Source organism: Alexandromys fortis, unplaced genomic scaffold, assembly GCF_014885135.2.
Source record: "Alexandromys fortis isolate MF-2015 unplaced genomic scaffold, M_Fortis_MF-2015_v1.1 scaffold_190, whole genome shotgun sequence".
Lineage (NCBI taxonomy): Eukaryota > Metazoa > Chordata > Mammalia > Rodentia > Cricetidae > Alexandromys > Alexandromys fortis.
Window position 1 is genome coordinate 1,368,615 of NW_026068059.1, and position 19,120 is coordinate 1,387,734.

Here is a 19,120-nt window from a genome sequence, read left to right on the forward strand (position 1 = left end):
GGAGATCAGGTAAGTAATGAGCCTGGCTCTCTCCAGGGTCCTCAGCCCTCCTGACAGTCCGTTAGATTTTCATAATATATCCTGCAGCCCCGGGCCACTGGGAGATGGCTCTTGTCATGACTATTGTGGCGGAGGAGGGGAGAAACAAGACTAGGATAATTGCATTTTTCTCTTTCTCTCCCCAGAACTCAAATAACTTTGCGAGCATTCTTAACTTTGTGTCTCCCCAGCTGCTGGAAGTTCAGGATACACTGATATCACCATGGTCCCAATGGGCACCTGAAGTGCAGAAAGGCTTGGTGTCAAGATTAAGCTCCTTTGGGGTTACAGTGGAGTACAAGGTTTCCACAGGGCTCCTTCTCTCTTTAAAACTTTCTTCCCCACTCCCAAGACAGGCAGGATGTCACCTTTCATCCACACCCCACCACCCACACTCAGTCTTTACTACAAGAGGACCACTGCCTCAGACACTGCCTAGACCCACAACAAGCTATTGCTGATAGGCATCCCGCCAGAAGCAGGCTAAGGGGCAGAGTCAGTAGTTAAAATCCATTTTGTGAAACCTGTGTCCTAGAGATAAAAGACAAGAGATCCTAAGTTTTTAAGAGATGAATTCTGGGTAAACATGGAGTTCGTTGCCGGAACAGCCACTCAATAAAGTAGGGGATTACTGTGCAAAGCCTCCTGAAATCAAGAAGCTGCCGAGAGCTGCCAACCAGAGCCTGACTCCCATGTGCACAGCGGGGCTCCAGAAAGCCCCTGGGAGCCCCCAGAGAGAGAAAGAAACATGGAGCCCCACAGAGGCCCAAGGATAAAGGCCAGGCTTGCTGGAGAGACTGCCTGCCTGTGGCTACCAGGATGTCAGGTGGGAAGCAAGGGAACAGGTTTCCCCAAAGCACCCTGCTCATCGATCCGTTTGGCTGTGAAAATGCTGGTGGGGGGGGGGGGGGGGAGGTTTAGGAAGGATGGCCCTGGGGCAGCCAGAACAGCTGTCGGATAACAAGGACCAGTATAGGCAATTGCCTTCAGAAGTATGATGCAATAAGTAAATACATACATACATCCCAGAACTTCCTCCTCCTGCAAAAAAAAAAAAAAAAAAAAGCCCAAGGAAATGGGAAAACACAAGGTGTGTTTAAAGGAACTTCCCAGCATTGGCAAAGGTGCACCATATGCCACATCTGAGCGTGTAAACGGTTAAGGGTGGTGAGTCCTCTCCTTCAGAGCATGTGTCGCTTGAACTTGGCATTCCATTCTGAGAAGCATATGCTCAAGAAATATGCATGAACGCACGTGCAGAAAGATTTATGTATGAAGATGTGTGCCCTCACATTATTTATCATAGCAAAAGACTGGAAACAACCTGTTTTTACAAGGATGAAGGGATGGTTAAATAAATTATGGGACATCGGCATGATAGGAAATGATACAGCCACTGAAATATTTGTAGAGAAATATTTAATGACGTGGAAAAATGCATGATACATAGTTGAGCAAAGAGACTAGCTTCTCAGAGAAAGTTTTAAGCAGTGTGGGGATAACTGGGGGATGTCTGAAGCAAGAAGAATAGACATTAAAACTTTAGGAAAGGTTAAGGCTCAGCGATGGGTTGTGAGTGACATTTATTTTCCTCTCTGTACTTTTTTGAAAATTCCAGCAACGAACTCAGAATGTTAGTGGAGAGGGGCTTAGCATGGGGGACTGGGAAACAATCAATTTGCTCTGCCAGGAGTCATGGAACACTCTTGGAAAGAACCCCACCCCCGGCCTCTGCTCTCCGAAGGGATGCTGGGAGGACATCTGTTTACTCTTAAACAGCTCTTACCCCTAAAGATGACCCCTTAGCCTGCTTCTCTCATCCCCAAAACTTACAGGAGCCTTTTCATTCTTAATGACCTCATTGACAACATCTCGAATGTGAGAAGGAAGAAGAAAAGGACAAAAAGAGGTGTGTATAACTGTGTCTCTGTGTGTGCATATGTGCGTGACTCTGTGTGTGTATGTGCGTGACTCTGCATGTGTGTGTGCGTGCATAAGTGGCTGATTTTGCATCTGTGTGTGGTCATGTCTCTCTGTGTATGACAATGTGTGTATATGAGTGTTTATGTTTGTGTGTGTTTGTGTCTTTCTTGTGTGTGACTGTGTCTATGTGAGTGTGACTGTGTATATCTTTATGGTGTCTGCGTTTGTGACTGTATATTTTTCTGTGTGTGTATATCTGTATGCATTTGTGTTTCTCTGTGTGTGTGTGTTTGAGTGCTCTTTCGTAAGTTGAGTGCTCATAGACAGATGTGATTTTGGTGCTGTGGAAAATTACTATAGCAACAGGCTGAAGGGACAGAACTCATTCAAATCTCTTATTAACTCTCAGATTTAGAGGGAGAAAACCTGGGCAGGGGTGGAAGAGAGGCAAGAGGCAGAAAATAAAGGCAAGAAAAAGACATTGAATGTTTTTGGGCTCAGCACAGCCAGACAGAGGTTAACGAGGAGTCTGGCTACCCCAGTGGAAGATGGCAGGGAGTGCTTAAATGTGCAATTAAAATAGCATTAAGAGAGGTCAGTGTGCCTGAGCAGTTACGGGGAAGGCTGAGGCACTAAGGAAGAGCCTAGAGCAAGGCTTGTTCTCTGAAACACATGCTTAGCACAGAAACTGGGGCAAGGTGGCACCTCAGCTGCCCAGCTGCTTCCGGCTGTCCATGTGACCCTAGTTACCTGACTTCTCTCTCTGGGATCTGTCTCTGACAAAGTCCCATGTCTATATGCACATGTCTGCTTGGCCATCACTCTACAACATCATGAACCCTAATAGAAAGTGTCTGCCCTGTGGGAAAGAGCAAGCGAGGTGTGTTCACCCCGGGTGTCCACAAGGCTGGCCTCTGACAGCTGCTAAACTCCCAGGGCCTCAGCTTCTTCACCTGCCCAATGGAGACAACGACAAACCTATCTGACATCACCTTAAAGAGGACTGTGCTGTGAAATGGCAGGGAGATACTTTGCAAACTGTTGAAACATTGTCAGGGCTGAGGACAGGCTGACACTCGGCACTGCACGTGAGTGGTGCTGTGTATACACTGTCTGACAAGTGGCCTTCACCAGGGCCTCTTAAGTCTGACTCTAGGTCCAACTGGTCTCTCAGCCCCACCTGGTGCTAAGTGTTTCTGAGTGGCATCATCATCCTGCTTTCTCTTTGGAGCGACTGGTGTCCATGGAAACAGACATAGACAGAGGGGATCAGCATTCAGATCCAGCCCAGGACCAAGGGACAGTCATAGCTCAAGTCAGAAAAGACAGGGGAGGAAGGATACACTATCCTTCCAGCACCCAACCCAGCCAGGCTCCCACCTTCAGGAGGATGGTGTGGGACATGGAGGCGTTGGCATGGATGATGATGGTAGCTGTCTTGTCGTCCCGGATCTCCTTGAGGAGCGGAGTGGGGTCCCGTGTGTCATCCAGCATCCGGACTGAGAGTGTGTCCTTGGAGATAAGGAATTGCCGGAGCAGCTTCTCCAGGTTTAAAAGGCCTGGGGGAAGGAGGGAGGAAGAAGCCCCTGAGAGTATGCAGAGCCACTTCCACAGATGCTCCGGGGAAAACCGAGGAACAGAGTGTCTCAGGCTGGAGGCAGCTCAGAGCCAGTGCTAGGGAGGTCATTAAACCCCAAGTAGGTTTCTCTGCCTCTTTGGTTTCGGTTATGCTGTCTACTACAAGGAGCACCCAGAAGCTCCCATCAGCACACCAGTAGTCCCCTACTTTCAGAGTAGAACATATGGCCCCTTCAGGAATTCAGCACAAGGTGAGATACCCCCAGTGCATCGCTCAAAACACTGTGCCCACTAGCTGAGAACTTGATCAGACTGTACCAGCCCTGAGCCTCTTCCCCCACTTCCAGAATCTTCCCGTGTAGCCAGCTGTCTAGACCTCAGTCCCTTCTCTAAGAAAGACAAATCCTACGAGCAGGCAGCTCCCGGGCTGGGCAGTGTCAAATGCTGCACCTAAAACTCTTAGGTGCTCAGGAGGACCTAGAAGTGCTCCATCAAATCCTCCAAGAAAAGTCCTTGTTTCCATTGTGACGGTGGAGGAACAGTTTCCTCTAGACTCCCGAGGCTCAGGAAAAAGTCCAAGCAAGCCTCTTTTAACTCCCCAGAATCCTGTGGCTACTCTAGGACAAGGTATAATCATGAAAAATAAAACAGCAGCAAACCTGGGCTCAGAAACAAATGGCAAAGGGAGACTCCAAGCTAAGGATTCTTCTCTTGCCCACCACGCCCAGATGGCTGATGCCAGGGGTCTTGGTGAGAAGAAACAATCCAGAACAATGTCACTGAGATTAGAGGGGCTTAATTCTGTCTGTCCCTGCCAAGGCAGGCATGGGGAGGGCAGATGTGTGGTGGGAGGACCATCTCCCCAGAGCCAGTAGTCTTGAGTCTTGTTGAAAAGATACCTGCAGGCATTTGCTCACAAAGAAAGGACAGGCGTAACATTTACCAAACCTTATTATGCTGCGGCTAATGTACTAAAATTTTTTACATGGCTTATCTTATGTAAGTCTTCATAACAATTCTATAAAGTATTAAAAATCCCCAAGTTCCAAGGATGGAAGGCAGAGAGGTAAGGAACACACCTCATGCTGTGGGCGGCAAGAGAAGGCAGGTTTTCTACCACTCTAGGTTTAATGTGCTGTTGGCTTCAGAGCTGGCTAACAGAGCACTCAGTTCAGAGATGCCTTCACTGCAACCCATGCAGATTCTTTTCTGTACCCTCCTGAGGTCTAAAGACAATCGACAGAATTCAGAGGTGGCACTGAAGAGCATCCACCCACTCTCCCTGGCATAAGCAGATGCTGTGACTTGCCCGGTCACTCATGGGCGGGAGGCAGCAGGGACTAGATTTCTCATTTTCCGATCTTCACCCAACCCTTTCCAAATGAGACCATGTTTTCTCTAGGAACAAAGCAAGTGGCAGCAGGGACTATGTCCACGCAACACACCAGAGACATGGCTATGCACCTGGGCCCTTGAGTGAAGCCAGCCCTTGGTGTGTTTGTGTTTGTTTGTTTGTTTGTTTGTTTACAACCAGAAAGAGTGTTTTTGTTTTGTTTCATTTTATTTTGAAACAAGCAACCGGCCAGAGTGGGAACTTGAGGGCTTGGATGATGGAGGAGGGAACCTGGAAAGGTGTAGGCCACCCATTTTCCTGCTCCTGTTTTGATAAAGTCCTTCCGGGAGCTGGGGACTGCCTGATGAGGGATGGAGAGAGCTGGAATAACTTGCTTCACAAATGAGGGCCACAAGGTATGACCCATGGAGGCTCATATGTTTGAATCCTTGTTCCCTAGTTGATGGAAAAGCTTTAAAAAGATTGAGAGGTGTGGCCCTATTGGGGGAGGTGTGTTACTAGGGGAATCTATACACACAAACAGCAGGCTGGATCCTGCCCTCAGGGGCTTAAGTAAGTCAAGTGGAAAGTGAAATTAAGTCACGTTCCTGTTTGGTTTGGTGGCCTGAATGGGTTTGGACTTCTATGGGAACAGCCTCCTGGTCCAGCTGCAGGATGGAGAGAGAGGTACTGTGTCTTCCTCTGAGGTAACATCAGAGGCAAACCCCCACCAGATGAATACTTGAACTTCTGACCCAAAGGCACCATTTTCACCAGGCAGTCAGGGTAAAGAGCACAGGACAGCTCTCCAGAATCCTGGCCAGGTCCTGGGCATGGGCTGATGATCACTGACGCCAGAGGGATTAAAATTCACAAGTTGAATGAACCCCACAGACCTGGTCTGTTAACCTTTGGTACGTGGCAACAAAGAGGCTAACTGTCCCCTGAGCCAAGAATGTATCAAATGGGCAACACCATTCAGTGGGGTGAGGTCAGGAAATCCAAGGGGCGACAGCAGGACTGTGGGCAGACTGGTGAGGCCTGACAAAGGCAGCTGAGGGAACCTTCAATCCCTTCATCCTGGCAGGTACACTGGGCTCCAATCAATACGTGGCCACTGACTCCCAGGCTGCTCTGCTGTCCTTTACACAAGAACAGGACATTTCCTCTACTTGACCCCACATTCTGTGTGCTGAGAGGAGGGACTAAAGAGGAAGGCAGTGAGAACCCCTAAAAAGTGAACCCCCCCAACCACCCATCAGAAGGTCATTTCTTCCCCCACCTAGATGGTGCCTAGAGTGGCAAAAATGAGCACAAGACTGAGGCTTGCACAGTGCTGAAATGTCACAAGGGAGTCAGTGAGACAACGTCCCCGGCGTACCACGCCATCATGCCAAGAAAACCAGGGGGAAGGTTGTCATACAGAGTCAATAAAACAGCACCAAGATGTCAGTCACCCAGAAGGGGTTCTGCAAAGCCTCTCCTCCTTCCTGAACACCTCTCCTTTCTCTATCTTCACCCATCTTCTCCCTTCCCCAACACTTCCAGGGACAACCACCCAGTCCCTAAAGTCAATCACATAAAATATCTGTCAGCATACACAGTCCCCTGAATTTTCAAGAAATTCTGTCCTGATAAAGCCATTGTCCATGGGAACTATGCTAATAGGGAAACCCACCGCCACACACATTGTCCCTGGAACACCGTGGCTTAGCAAAACCACATGCTGTACACTCTAATGTGGCGGGTTTCCTCCTTGTGATCACATGACTTACTGTCACTGCCCAGCATCCCCCAAGAAAGTATAGGACCTAATACCATTAGCCAGGGAAAGGATCCAAAACAAAATTTCAAGTATAGTAAGTATGTGGGGTTGGGTGTGTGTTGATGGCCACTGTCTTCCTCAATCACTTTCTGCCTTAGTTGTTGAGACAGAGCCTTTCCCTGGGCCAGAAGCTTACCGGTTCAGCTAGGCTGCTGCCCGACAAGCCCAGGGGTTCTCCTGCTTTTACCTCCCTAGCACTGAGATTGCAAAGCACATGCCACTACTCCCAAGTTTTTATGTGGGCGCTGGGAATCCAAAAACAGGTCTTCATGCTATGTGGCAACACTTCACCTATGGAGCCATCTCAAAAACCCCTTAAGAATGTTTTCCACTGAAGGTCAATTGCTTTGGCACAATGGTAAAGGTGGGAAAATGTAAGTTAGATCATGTGAGTTGGGCCATCTAGTTACAATACTATATACCTGAATGATTTCCCTCAGGGAAGTCAGGGAACACTTCAAACACCTCTTCATATCCCCAATAAAGGGGGGTGTACCATTCTTGTTTTACTGGACTGAATTAGCAACCAGGGGAAGTACTCTGAGGCCAGGGGAGCAGCAGCACCTGGCAAGACATGTCATGTTGTCACCAAGTGAGCAGCGCAAAGAAGGAGTGTGGCAATGGGCAAGGCAGTCAGAAACACACTTGGTCATGGAAGCCTTGGGACCATGAGGAGCTAGGCAGCACAGGGAGACAGGCTTGCTCACACTAGGGAAGTATCTTCCATTTCACTGAAGCCATGGGCTGCGCGCGTGGCAGTTTGCTTCCCCATCCCTGGAGGCAAAGAACTCTCGGAAGGCTCTTTCGTGGACTACTCTTTAGGGAATTGAACCGTGGATGGGAAGTGGGAAGAGAAAAAGGAATGCATTTTGAGCTCAGGGCATCTCTAATTCTGAAAATCCAAAAAACATGATTTTTTTAAAAAAATGTTTAAAATTAATTTTGTTAGAGAACACTTTTCAGAATCAGTTCTTTTTCACCATGTGGGTCCAGGGGTTTAAGCTCAGGTTGTCATGTTTGGTGGTAAGCACTCTAACCTGCTGAGCCATCTCACAGGTCCCAGAAGTGGGTACTTTTGGTTCTGGGCAGTGGGGACTTGCAAAAGAGAAAGGATGCTCCCCTCAGTGCCACTGGGTGTGTGCTCACTGCCTTTCTCCCCACATCTAGATACTAGAACTAAGGCTTTACCAAGCGCAGCTGCCCTCACAAGGGGTTAAATTCTGCTCTGTCTTCAGGCCTCCACCACCTTTACCCAAGTCTTTCTCTTTTGTAGGATGGGGACAGGATGCTGGCCTAGCAGCAGGCATGTCTGCCAAGGCTGAGCTGAGGAGCCTGGGGAACCCATTAGTCTTGGTCAGGATCAAAGTGGATCAATGTGGAGCCCAATAGGCAGCTGCTCTGGGAGGAAGGGCATAGGCTGGTTTCCAGAACTGGAAGGCAGGGGCCCCAGGGCCAGGGGGAGGATATCAAGGCTGTGAAAGTGCAGCCAGCGTTGGTTACAGCCACAGGACAAGGATAGAGAGAGATGCTTGAGTGATGTCTCTGCAGGGGACAAAGAGAATACAATATCAAAATTTAAAATGGGCTAGGGGGATGGCTCAGGGTTAAAGTGCTACGGCATAGAGACCCAGTTCTGATCTTTAATACTCTGAAAAGCCAGGAGTGAGGGCAAGTGCTTGTGACTCGGTGCTAGGTGAAGGGTGTACTCAGAGAGATAGGTGGATTCTGGCATCTCAATAGCCAGCCAGTTTCAGTCTCAGACAGACAGACAGACAGACAGACAGACAGACAGACAGCAGATAGATAGATAGATAGATAGATAGATAGATAGATAGATAGATAGATAGATAGATAGACAAATAAAGTGGATGACTGGCAAGATGACCATCAGGTGAAGATGCTGGCTGCCCTGTCAGGCCCTGAGCTTGATCCCTAGGGCCCACAACACCTCCTACAAGTTTTTCTCTCTCTCTCTCTCTCTCTCTCTCTCTCTCTCTCTCTCTCTCTCTCTCTCTCTCTCTCATACACACACACACACACAGAAATAAATAGATAAATAGATTCAAAGAAAAGATAGAGTGACTGAGGAAGACATCTAAACATCAACATCTGGCTTCCACATGCCAGAGCACACCCACATATACCTACACACATACACACACACACACACACACACACACACACACACATAAAATAAAATAAAGAAAATATCTATGTCCGCATGCTGGGGAGTAGCTCAGTTGGTAGAACACTTGCCCAGCATTCAGGAAGCCCTGGCTTCAACCTCCAGCACCATATAAATGGAGCAAGGGATCACACCCACAGCAATTAGTTGTTAGCGACAGGAGGATCAGAAGTTCAAGATTATCTTTGGCTACATGGTGAGTTTGAGGCCACCCTGCGACACACACAACCCGCAACCCACGCAACCCACAACCCATCTCAAAGAAGACAATACAAAACAATATTTAGTTCAGCTGTTCCCTCAGCCTCGCTTCCCGTCTCCTTCCACTAGCTGTCTCCCTCCTTACATCACTTGGCTGTGGGGAGAGCTCCATACCCAGTGGGGGGGGGGCAGAGCACTGTGAAGTCATGCGGGGGGGCAGCTAACGCTGATGGACTGGCTAAGCGAAGGACTTTGGGGAGCATGGAGTAAGTTAAATGAGTGTGATGTGGTGCCTGGTGACCTTGACATGCCACGCGCTGGGTTTTCCTCCCTTGCCAAGTGTCAAACTCAGGTTGAACGGCTGTCAAACTTCCTCTGCAGCACCAACTCTTTTCTTTCTCTGTAGAGGGAGGGGGTCAGTTATTTGAGATGCTAGATGTAGTCCAGGAAGGCATCAACCTCAATATCTTCCTCCTTCAACTTCCTGAGCGCTGCTCTACCTAGCTGAAGAAGGTGGGAGCCCAGAGTGACTGGTCACTGAATGGTGGGGGACACACTTCAGATTCAAGCGTGGGAACCGTGCCTTTCATCTGCCTGTTGGGTCCCGTCTCCCACCTGAGGCTGTTCCCAGGAACAGGAAAGGTGGAGAAGGCCACAGAGGCAGAGGTCTGAGCGGGTGGGGAGCCAGCACAACTGTTCAACTCCAGCACCTGGCCTCCAACTGCACCTCTCCCACGGGAGGTCTCTGGGCTCCCCACATGTAGACAAATGGGGTCCTCACTCCCACATGGATCTGAAGAGTGAACAAAGCCAAGGGAGGTGGGAACCATGTGACCTTGAAATTGGACGCCACCTCTGCTTTCTTCATGCGTATAATGAGACCGATAATAGAACCTGCTATAGTCGGCTCTCTGGTTTAAATGCGAGGATTTAAACTCCTTGGGTAATGTCAGGGATCAAAGCCAGGACCCGAGAACTCAAAGTTGAAATGAAATAATATAAAAACTCTCAGCACACAGTAAGTGTCACTGAGGTCCCAAGATCAGCCTGCAGGTACATGGGTAAGTTTGTTTTGAACAAGAGGCTTCTCACAGCGGATCGAGGCATTGGCTATGAGTGCCCCAGCTAGTCTTCAAAAGGGTCCTGGGTATTAATCACAATGTCTGCTCGGTTCCCACAGCCTCCGCCAGTGTTGCAGGGTGAGATAACAGTAACCAAGTGGGCACCGTCATCTGGGCACAGGTATTTTCCTGCCCAGTTACCTCAGTGGGCTTCCTTGTCTCCAACAACAGGAAAAAAGGGCTCAAAAAGGTGAGGTGATCTGCTGAGCAGTGAATGGCTCCTCTGGATCACCACAGCCAAAGAGGGTGTGTGTGTGTGTGTGTGTGTGTGTGTGTGTGTGTGTGTGTGTGTACTTGTGCACTATGCATATGTGTGTGTTTTCAAGTGTAGGTTGATTATGGATGCCCTCCTCAATCACTCTCCTTACTTTTTGAGACAGGGCCTCTCTAGAGCTCAACAGCTTGGCTAGCCTGGTTGTCCAGGGGGGCGGGGGGGGTACCCTATTTCTGCTCCTCCAGCATTGAGATTGCAGATGTTCACCGCAGACCGGGTTTTTAGGAGGGCTCTACGGGGATCCAGGCTTGAGTCCACCAGCTTGCATGGCAGGCACTTTCCTTCATCCTCAGGATAGTTCTCTTTCCTCTTAAGACAGAAGTCCTGCCTCTGTCTTTGCCACCACTTCCTCCTCTGATCACACCAAGTGTGTTCCAACAGTTGTCGTGGGGACCCACAGCTCCTGTGGGGACCATAGCTCTCCTTGGGAGCCCTCAAGGAGCCAACTCCTTTGGGTTCTGTGGGAGGACTAGGAGGGCCACGGCAGGGCCACTCACCCCATCTCTTCTCTTGGCCTTTCTCTAAGTCGGAAAAAGGCTTATAGATGCTCCAACTTTTTTTTTTCATTAAAGAAAAATATTGTAATCTACTATGTATCTCTGCTTAGTCCCAAACCTGCTTATTAAAAAATCTCCTTCTGGGGAGCATGAGCATAAACGGTAGATTCCCCGTGGAATGATCCCTGCTATGCGATTCTGAAGGCTGGAAAATAGAATTAGATTCCCGTTCCTAATTCTACCCTCAGTGTCTCTTGGCCCTGCGTTAATAAGGAAGATGGAAGACGGTCTCATCCAGAGCCCTGAGCCACATCTCCCTGCAGCCCCTCATTTCCTCAGCCTTTGATTAGATTTTTAATCTTCTCTGCCCTTGAACTTCTCCTGACTGCCCCACCTTCCTCCCCTGGCCTGGAGGGTGGGGACAAAAGTCACAGCAATCTAGTGACTTCTCTGAGCAGAACATTATGTTGTGGCTGAAGAGCCCCTGAGCCTGTGGCCAGACATTCTAGTGTCTTCTAGGCCCTGGACTGCATTCAGTCACTGCCCTGCCCCTTTGCTCAAGGACGTAGGGACCTCTGCTCCAGACGTCTCCATTCCTACCAGGCAGAGCCCATACTAAAGCTGGGGTTGAATGTACAGATCTGGGGAGGGGGATGGTGCAGAAGAGAGAGGAAAGCCCCAGCCTGAGTCAGAGGACATGAACAAGAGCCCTAGCTCTGCTGCGGCCTGACCTGAAGAACCTTAAAACCCCAACACTGTTTTCTCTACTCCTGCATGACTGAGGAGAGGAGGCATGATTCTAATGGAAAGAGTACTGAGCTGGGAGGCAGCAGTACCCAGCCAAGTACTCAGTGCTGAGTAGATGTGCACCACACACCTGAGCCACAGATTTCCCCAGGCCCCATAATAGCTAGAGTAGAGAAATAGGGCTCAGTTTATAAGCAAGATGGCTTAGACACAAGAAAGAACTTCCTGAAAGGTGTGTGAGACATTGTTAACTAACACTGAGGTAGACTTCAAGGAAACTTTTGCCTCCAGATATTATGGAAGGCTTTCTGGTGTTTCATTTAAAATCCCTGCTGTGTAAGTCTTGTTAGAGTGGCCTTGTGGCAATCAATTCCCAGGATGAGGCAGGGACGGGGAGGAGCTTGATTCTGTTACATCACTCACTGATGCTGGGTACCACACACAGAGGGCAGAATACAGCATATTCCATCAAACAGTAGCATCCTGCGGACTCCTGGGCTGGCATCTCTGTGAGGCTCGTGGGAGACTACCTGGGGAACCACAGACATCGCAGAAGGTCTTGTGCTATAAGGCACACTCTGAGTCGCCACAAGGTGGAAGAAGATGAAGGTTTATTCTCTATTCATCTGTTTGCTTTTTGACACAAAACTCTTTGTCCATCAACATTCGCACCAAAGCCATGCTGCTCAAGAGAGCTTTCTGGGGTGCTACGATGTTTGGTCCCGGCCCTCACTGGTCGATGACTACTTGCTACACGTGGCTATTGAACACCTGGAATGAGGCTAGTGGGGCTGAGAGAATAAATGTTTATTTTTAATGTAATCTTATTTTATTGGTTTTTTTAAACGGAGTCTCTCTCTGTAGCCTACAAAGGCTTCAATCAACAATCCTCCTGCCTCAGCTTCTCAGGGGCTCACGTTACAAATGTGCACCATCACACCCAGCGCTGAGATTTTAATTTGGTTTAATTCAGATTTTAAATTTAAATAGTCATAAGCAACCTGGGACTATTACATGGGCCCACTTAGACCCAGAGGAACCCAGTTTGACAAACACAGGGTATTGCTGACAGTACATTGAACTACCTTCCAGTGAACCTGGATATAAGCCTCAACTCTACCACTTAATAGCTGAGGGACTCTAGGCAAGGGGAGAGATCCTCTGGAGCTGTTTCCTCTTCTGACCTTCAAGGTCCCTCAATGAACATAGGACCCACGTCTGCACTCCCTTACCTGCTAGCCATGGGTCTGGAATTTCTTCCTCAGCCTTTTTCCATCATCTATCCATACCCATTCTTAACAGAACCATCCGTTCCCCAGACACAGACCCAGTCCTTCTGCTGTCCATTCTGCTCCCTCGGTCTGTAACTCTTTTGGGAATGGGGGTTGCCATGCCTTCCATACCCCTGGGTGGTTGTAATAATTAGGGTTAGGTAAAAAAAAAAATAGATAAAGCACAGAAGGCCAAAGCTCGGTGAGTATGTTTCCTGGGAAGCTCCAAGTAAAGGTAAGCTGGAGGATAAATACAGAAGAACACACATGGAGGCAGTCAAGTGTGGAGGTCTGCTGCCAGGGTGGCTCCGAACTGTCATGCGGTTTTGCTTTTAGATATTACTTGGATTCTAGGACGGAGGGAGCCTTGCTCTGAGCAGTTCTGAGAAGCTGAAGACAGAGCTTCTGGCAGAAGAGAGCACACATCCATGAGCACAGCCATGGTGACTTGCAGGCTCAGAACAAGCTGCACAGCTGCCCCGTGCTGGTGACATGCTAGCGTCAAGCACAGGCCACGGGGACACAGCAGTGGCCGGGTATCTGAGCGACAATGAGCGGGGACACAGATGCCACCTGGGATACGTGGGCGCATATGTTGCTGGCTCGAATTAGCTAGATCTCATAAACACTAAATTTATGTCTCACAATGTGGAGAGACACGAAAAAAAAATGTATCTCCAAACCTGTGTTTGCAGAAAGAAAAAAGAAAATGCTTTATCAGGAATTGACCTTGGACCTTGTTCCATCAGCAAAACCTGCTCTCCGGAGGAAGATACTCTTCAGCTCATCAAGTACAAACACATTCAATTTTGTATCCCCCCACCCCCTCCGCGGGCCTCTTTGTATCTCCTTAACAATGAGGCTAAAAATGTGGGAATTGAGTTTGCAGGTACAAAAAGACTTGGCAGTTGGCCAATCTCCCTGCAACCTAATTCCGTGCCCAGGTAGTACAGGCAAAGGGTGCTTATGGGCACTCTTTCTCTTACACACACACAGAGAGAGAGAGAGAGAGAGAGAGAGAGAGAGAGAGAGAGAGAGAGAGAATTGTAGCTGCTTTCTGTCAGACCAGAATCCTAGGGACACCCCCAACACTTCCTTACTTGTTGAAAGCCCAGGAGCCCACAACCTAGTAGAAGAGAATGAAACCAGTGTGTTTGGGCATGCCGCTAGCCTGGGAATACATACATTCTGCTTTGGCACAGATGAGGCAGGCGGTGGTGCAGTTGAAGAAGTTCAGGATCCCAGCCACAGCTACGCTGATGTCTGTGTTGCTGGGGTGAAGGTTCAGGGTGGTGAATCTCTGCAGCTGGAACCTGACAAACTCCTCTGGGGCCACTTTGAAATGAGGAACCTGTCAGGAGGAACAAAAAAAAGAAAGAAAGAAATGGCAGCAAGGAGGATCCAGAGGGAGTAGGTGAGGAAAAGCAGGATGGGTGGTGACCCAGGCTGTGGCTCAGCATGCCTTCTTTCACGAAACACCTTTGACACATACCACAGGACCCTCAGCTCCAAGTCCATGGGAGTGTGGTGTGGTAACACCTTTGGGAAGACCCATTACTGGTCACTCTTTGGCTAGAGACCTCTGCAGTGTAAGAGTCCAATTGCTTTCTGAAGGCACCGTCCTTACAGTTTATTATCTGTGGTTAATAGATTGGAGCAGAGATAGCAAGAAGAGGCAAACCGTTCCCTATAGGTTGAGAAGAGGCCTTCAGTCCAACCCTACATAGCTGGTGTACACTGGATCCCAATAAGCTATCTGGGTAAATTCCAGGGGTAGAAGGTCGATAGGAAAGAATGTAAGGAGCATTCAGAGGTCTGGATGCAGCCAGACAGACAAATGCCTTTCCTGGATTCATCAGAGCAATGCTGGCTTCCTACCGCACGCACCAGTGATGTTTCTGGAAGGTGCTGTCTTCCCTCTCTTTGCTGGGAAAGAGATATTAAGAGGCATCAGTGGCGGCTTTATTGACAGCTTAGGCTATTTGGTAGGTAATAGGAAAGTTAAATCGTAATAAGCTGCCATCCACCTTGATTTTATTCAGACACTCTTATCCCTGGTACTCAGAGCTGCAAGAGCTGAAGTCGAGCGTGAGTTTGTACCGATGCAAAAGCAAGTGAGATTGAAAGTAGACAGCAGGAAGAATTTCCCGGCGATGAGGGGCTTGGCTCCTAGAATGGATTAGTCAGACACGATTACGGACGTTTCCTCTGCCTGGCTTTGCTCAGAGGCTGTGCTCCAGGGGTCTGGCAGAATGCTGGGATAGTCTCTGTAGGATTCCACCACCTTATCCTTTTATGATTTAGGGAGAAGCCTGCCAGAAACCAGAGCTCTTTGGAAATTGAGACAGGAGGAGAGCAAAGAGCTAGGAAAACCCGAAGAGAAAATTACTGAATTCAACTGGGCTTAGCCCCTGAACCACGGACAGGCACAACCATAGTTTTGGTTTCTGCTTTTTGTTTTTCCACCAGGGATTGCCCGATGCAGAATTGACAACCGCCTGGTGGTGCGTTTGAAGGATGGCTCTCGAGATCAGAGCTGACCCTGTGTGTTTCGTGGGGGTCTCTCCTCCTGCTTGCATTTTGTACCCAGCGCAATCGCAATCTATCTAAAACGAGTAACACGTACACCTTGAAGGCAAGAGGGGTGACAGATGAGCCGCATGAAGGGCAAAGCCCTTCAGGTGGCCTGGCTGATTCAGATACAGACATTCGGGTCTGTGGCTTGACTCCTCCCTGGGTGACAGTCAGCCTGCTGGGTTCCACTAGCAGCTAGCCAAAAAAGCTCCACCCATTAGTTTCCCGTGGTGAGGAGCTCTTGGAGATTGCAGGCTGCAAGGAATTCACGACTTCCAGCTCTAAATTGAGGGTGGGGGTTAGCACCCTTCAGGAAGGAGAAAGGCGCATGGTTTTGGATTCTACAGATTGGCTTGTGTTTGGCCTCTACAATGTGGTTTGGGGGCAAACCATTAAACCTGGCTAAGTTTCATCCAAACAGAGATGACCTCAATTGCTTATGAGAATTCAGGACGAGAGAATAGGATTGTGTCCAAAGAACAAAACAACCCCAAACCCCCACCCCCAGTCACTGCCTGGACAACGCCTAGAATCCCCTGCTTCTCTCTACTCCAATTGCAGAAATTTCCAGAAGCCCCTTTAGCCGCACAAAGGAGAGGACGGAAGGGTCTCCCCAAAAATGGGGCAAGTAGTGAATCACTAGCAGGAGCCAACTGGGAGGCTACTGGGGAGGCAGGCTCTGTGACCTGGGCAGGGGTAGCTAGGCCTCACCCTTCTGGTTTGTTCTCTCTCCTGGAGAAAAATCAACCCATGACTGGTTCTTTATTGCAAATTTATCCCAAAAAGTCAGCACAGTGGGGCTGAGGGGAGAGCAGGAAGCAGGAAGCAGCCAGCCATGAGCGTCTCGGAAATATTAGCAGTATTTAAAGTTCTGGGACCCACGCAAGGACTCCAGGGCTTTTCCCAGGGAGCCGGACCTCATAAAATATTAACCAAAATGCATAATCTGAGTGGCAGGCAAGGTCGCTCTGGAAGGAATATGACCAGACAAAGGAGGGGTAACTGCCTGGCTGCTCTCTGGGCAATGCCTCCTGGTTGGATGTGGTGGGGGGGGGGCGGGGGGAATGCTGCAAATTAGTGGCTCCCATGACCTCTGTCCTGAAAGACCACCCGGTGTGGAGGGACTTGCACGCCAATGTGACACAGCTCCAGCTCCACGGCAGGGCCATTCTGGAGTGGGGACTGGGGGAAGATAGCCAAGGGCGGCGGATAGAGTGTGGTGGGGAATGAGGGAGAGAAGAGAAAGGAAAAGGAGTCCGTCCGTGAAAGAACGTGGGGGTCAAATGTTGGCAGCCTCGCTGGGTGAAGATCAGAGCCAAGGCTTGAGTTACAACCTGCCACCTAACACACTTGACTGTTCCCTGAAGCACGGCGAGGAGGACTTAGATTAAACGTCAGCTCCTGGCTGAGCCTGTGAAATGCTGCAGGGATTGTGGCAGGACAGAAGGGGCTTTGTGGTCTGAGCTGGCCTAAGACGCATCTTCCAGGATAGCTGAGAGGGGGAAAGGAGGTTCTGGGGGTCTGGGAGGAGCAAATTCAGCCTCGGACAGGTATGGCTATGGCCACAAGATACTTGAATGTAACGATTCTGAGAAAGGCCAGAGATCCAGGGCCTACCCACAAAGTCCTGATGGCAGAACCAAGAGGTAGGTTCTAGGAAGCATGGGTAGGTGGAAGCCTGTCTGTGATTCCCTCCTTTGTCAGGGTGGTTGCTGTGGGGAGACTGTGGGGATGGTGGGCTTTCGCTGAAAGGGCGCCCAACTCTTTCCCAGATCCAGATGCTTCTACTACAAAATGGGCTGCAGAGTCAAGCCTCAGGTCTCTAACAGGTTTATAACATTCTCCGTGAGACCGAATATCATCTAATTCCTACAAACTGGTCCAAAAAGCCTTTGGGCCACAGAGAGGCTGGGAGTCGGGAGTGGTGGTGGTGGTGGTGGGGCTCTCTTGCCCACTGTCTTCTGGGGATGTATTTTCAGGAGAAAGGCCCATAAAGATGCCTACAATAGGCAGAGTCTCTAAAGTCCAAGTTGCTAGGAAACCTGTCTTCCAGGATGCTTTTCTCTTATGAACCGGAGCCGGAGAGAAAGGCCTCCACACTTTGGGCCCAAAGACTCCAGCCAGAGGTCACACCTGTGGACCAACATCACGCTTGGAAGAGCAAATGCAGGAACCAGTGAATAGGGAAAACAAAATAAAATCTCTTTTCTCATGCACTCAGAAAACAGAGGCTTTTACATTTTATTCTCACGATAAAATGGAGCAGTGGCTTCTTTCCCCAAGGCATTCTTCCCCAGAATCCTAGCGAACAGACCATCAATAAGCAGCCTGTATCTATGAGAGTGCTGAGCTCAGACCTCTGCCCCCTTCACCTTGTGCCAAACCTCCAGCCCCCCCCCCCGCCATCTCTCTGCATAACAGAAAGACCACTGAAGGAACTGTCCTGCCATGGGACCCTAAGACACTGAACTTTGCTGGGAAATCTTGTGGGCAAACATCCCTCCATCTCTCCATCACTTGGAAAAAGAAAACTTTCCACCGGTGGCCACTCTATGTCACATTTGCGTCGATGTGTTAATGGCCTCCTTGGGCCCTTCCTGCACTCAAAGATTCAGCCGATAGGCTGGACCGGCCCCACACTCACCTCCTTCTCGCCACAGATGTTGCTGATGATAGAGCTGGAGGCTGGGCTCGAGGATGGTCCCAGGACAGCCACCACTCCCTTGGGGAGGATCTGACACACTGCAGCCAGGGTAGGAGAAGGATTGGGAAAGAAAACATGGAATTCAGATGATGCAGCTAAACTCTGTTCTAAGTAAGTCCTTAGATCATTACCCAGTGTCCTCACCGACTGCCCATGCTCCACCAGGGCCCCTTTCCACCCCTTCCAAACCCAAGTCTCTCCTTCTCTCCCTGGCCTGCGAGGCCTCGGACAGTTTTATTGGTGTTTATGGATAGTATTAAATGAGGAAATGACCCAGGTTATGACAACATACGGCCCCAGAAAACAGGGGGTATAAATTGTCTGGGCCATCACCGAAGGACAGAGGTAATGGAGAACCCAAGGTGCCCCCCACACTCTCTGTCTGGTCTGCTCAGGGCTGGGAGAAGCAGCTGCTGTAATTTAAGGTCCAGGTGGTACCAGAGTGGCACCCACATTCAATCTCTTAACACCTCAGATGCAAAGACAGCGGAGGAGGAAGAAGAGCAGAGAGGGAGGGGACAGAGAGATGCCAGTAGAGAGGTAAAACACAGACGGTGGAAGTCAAAGGAGGCAGGTGAGAGAGAGAAGAGAGAGAGCAAGGTGAAGGGAGTGTCGCCTTCCAGGGCCCCTCTCGCTGCCTAGCCCCAGAGCTGGCTCACTCCTCTGCTGCCTGGGGCTCTTGACCTTGCTTTCCTTCATTTGGGAAAGTAACCTTCCCTCCTGGGCTGTAGACACTCACCTTTCAAAGGTTACCTGGACATCTTTCTTCCCCAGACCTGCTCGGTTCCCACATTCCTAGTCTATACCTCTCCTCGTAGACTCTTTGTGCAGTTCGGTGTGGTCCAGAG

At 49.5% G+C, this 19,120-nt stretch overlaps 1 protein-coding gene across 1 annotated transcript in view; it reads right to left on the reverse strand.

Annotated features, from left to right (window-relative positions):
• Grik4 (glutamate ionotropic receptor kainate type subunit 4) overlaps nt 1-19,120 on the reverse strand; it is a 425,572-nt gene that overhangs the window by 138,010 nt on the left and 268,442 nt on the right. The window contains exons 5-7 of the mRNA XM_050120125.1: nt 18,213-18,310; nt 14,180-14,345; nt 3,343-3,521 (exon numbers count right to left, since the gene is read on the reverse strand). Coding sequence (XP_049976082.1) covers nt 3,343-3,521; nt 14,180-14,345; nt 18,213-18,310 — 443 coding nt within the window. The remainder of the gene's footprint in view (nt 1-3,342; nt 3,522-14,179; nt 14,346-18,212; nt 18,311-19,120) is intronic.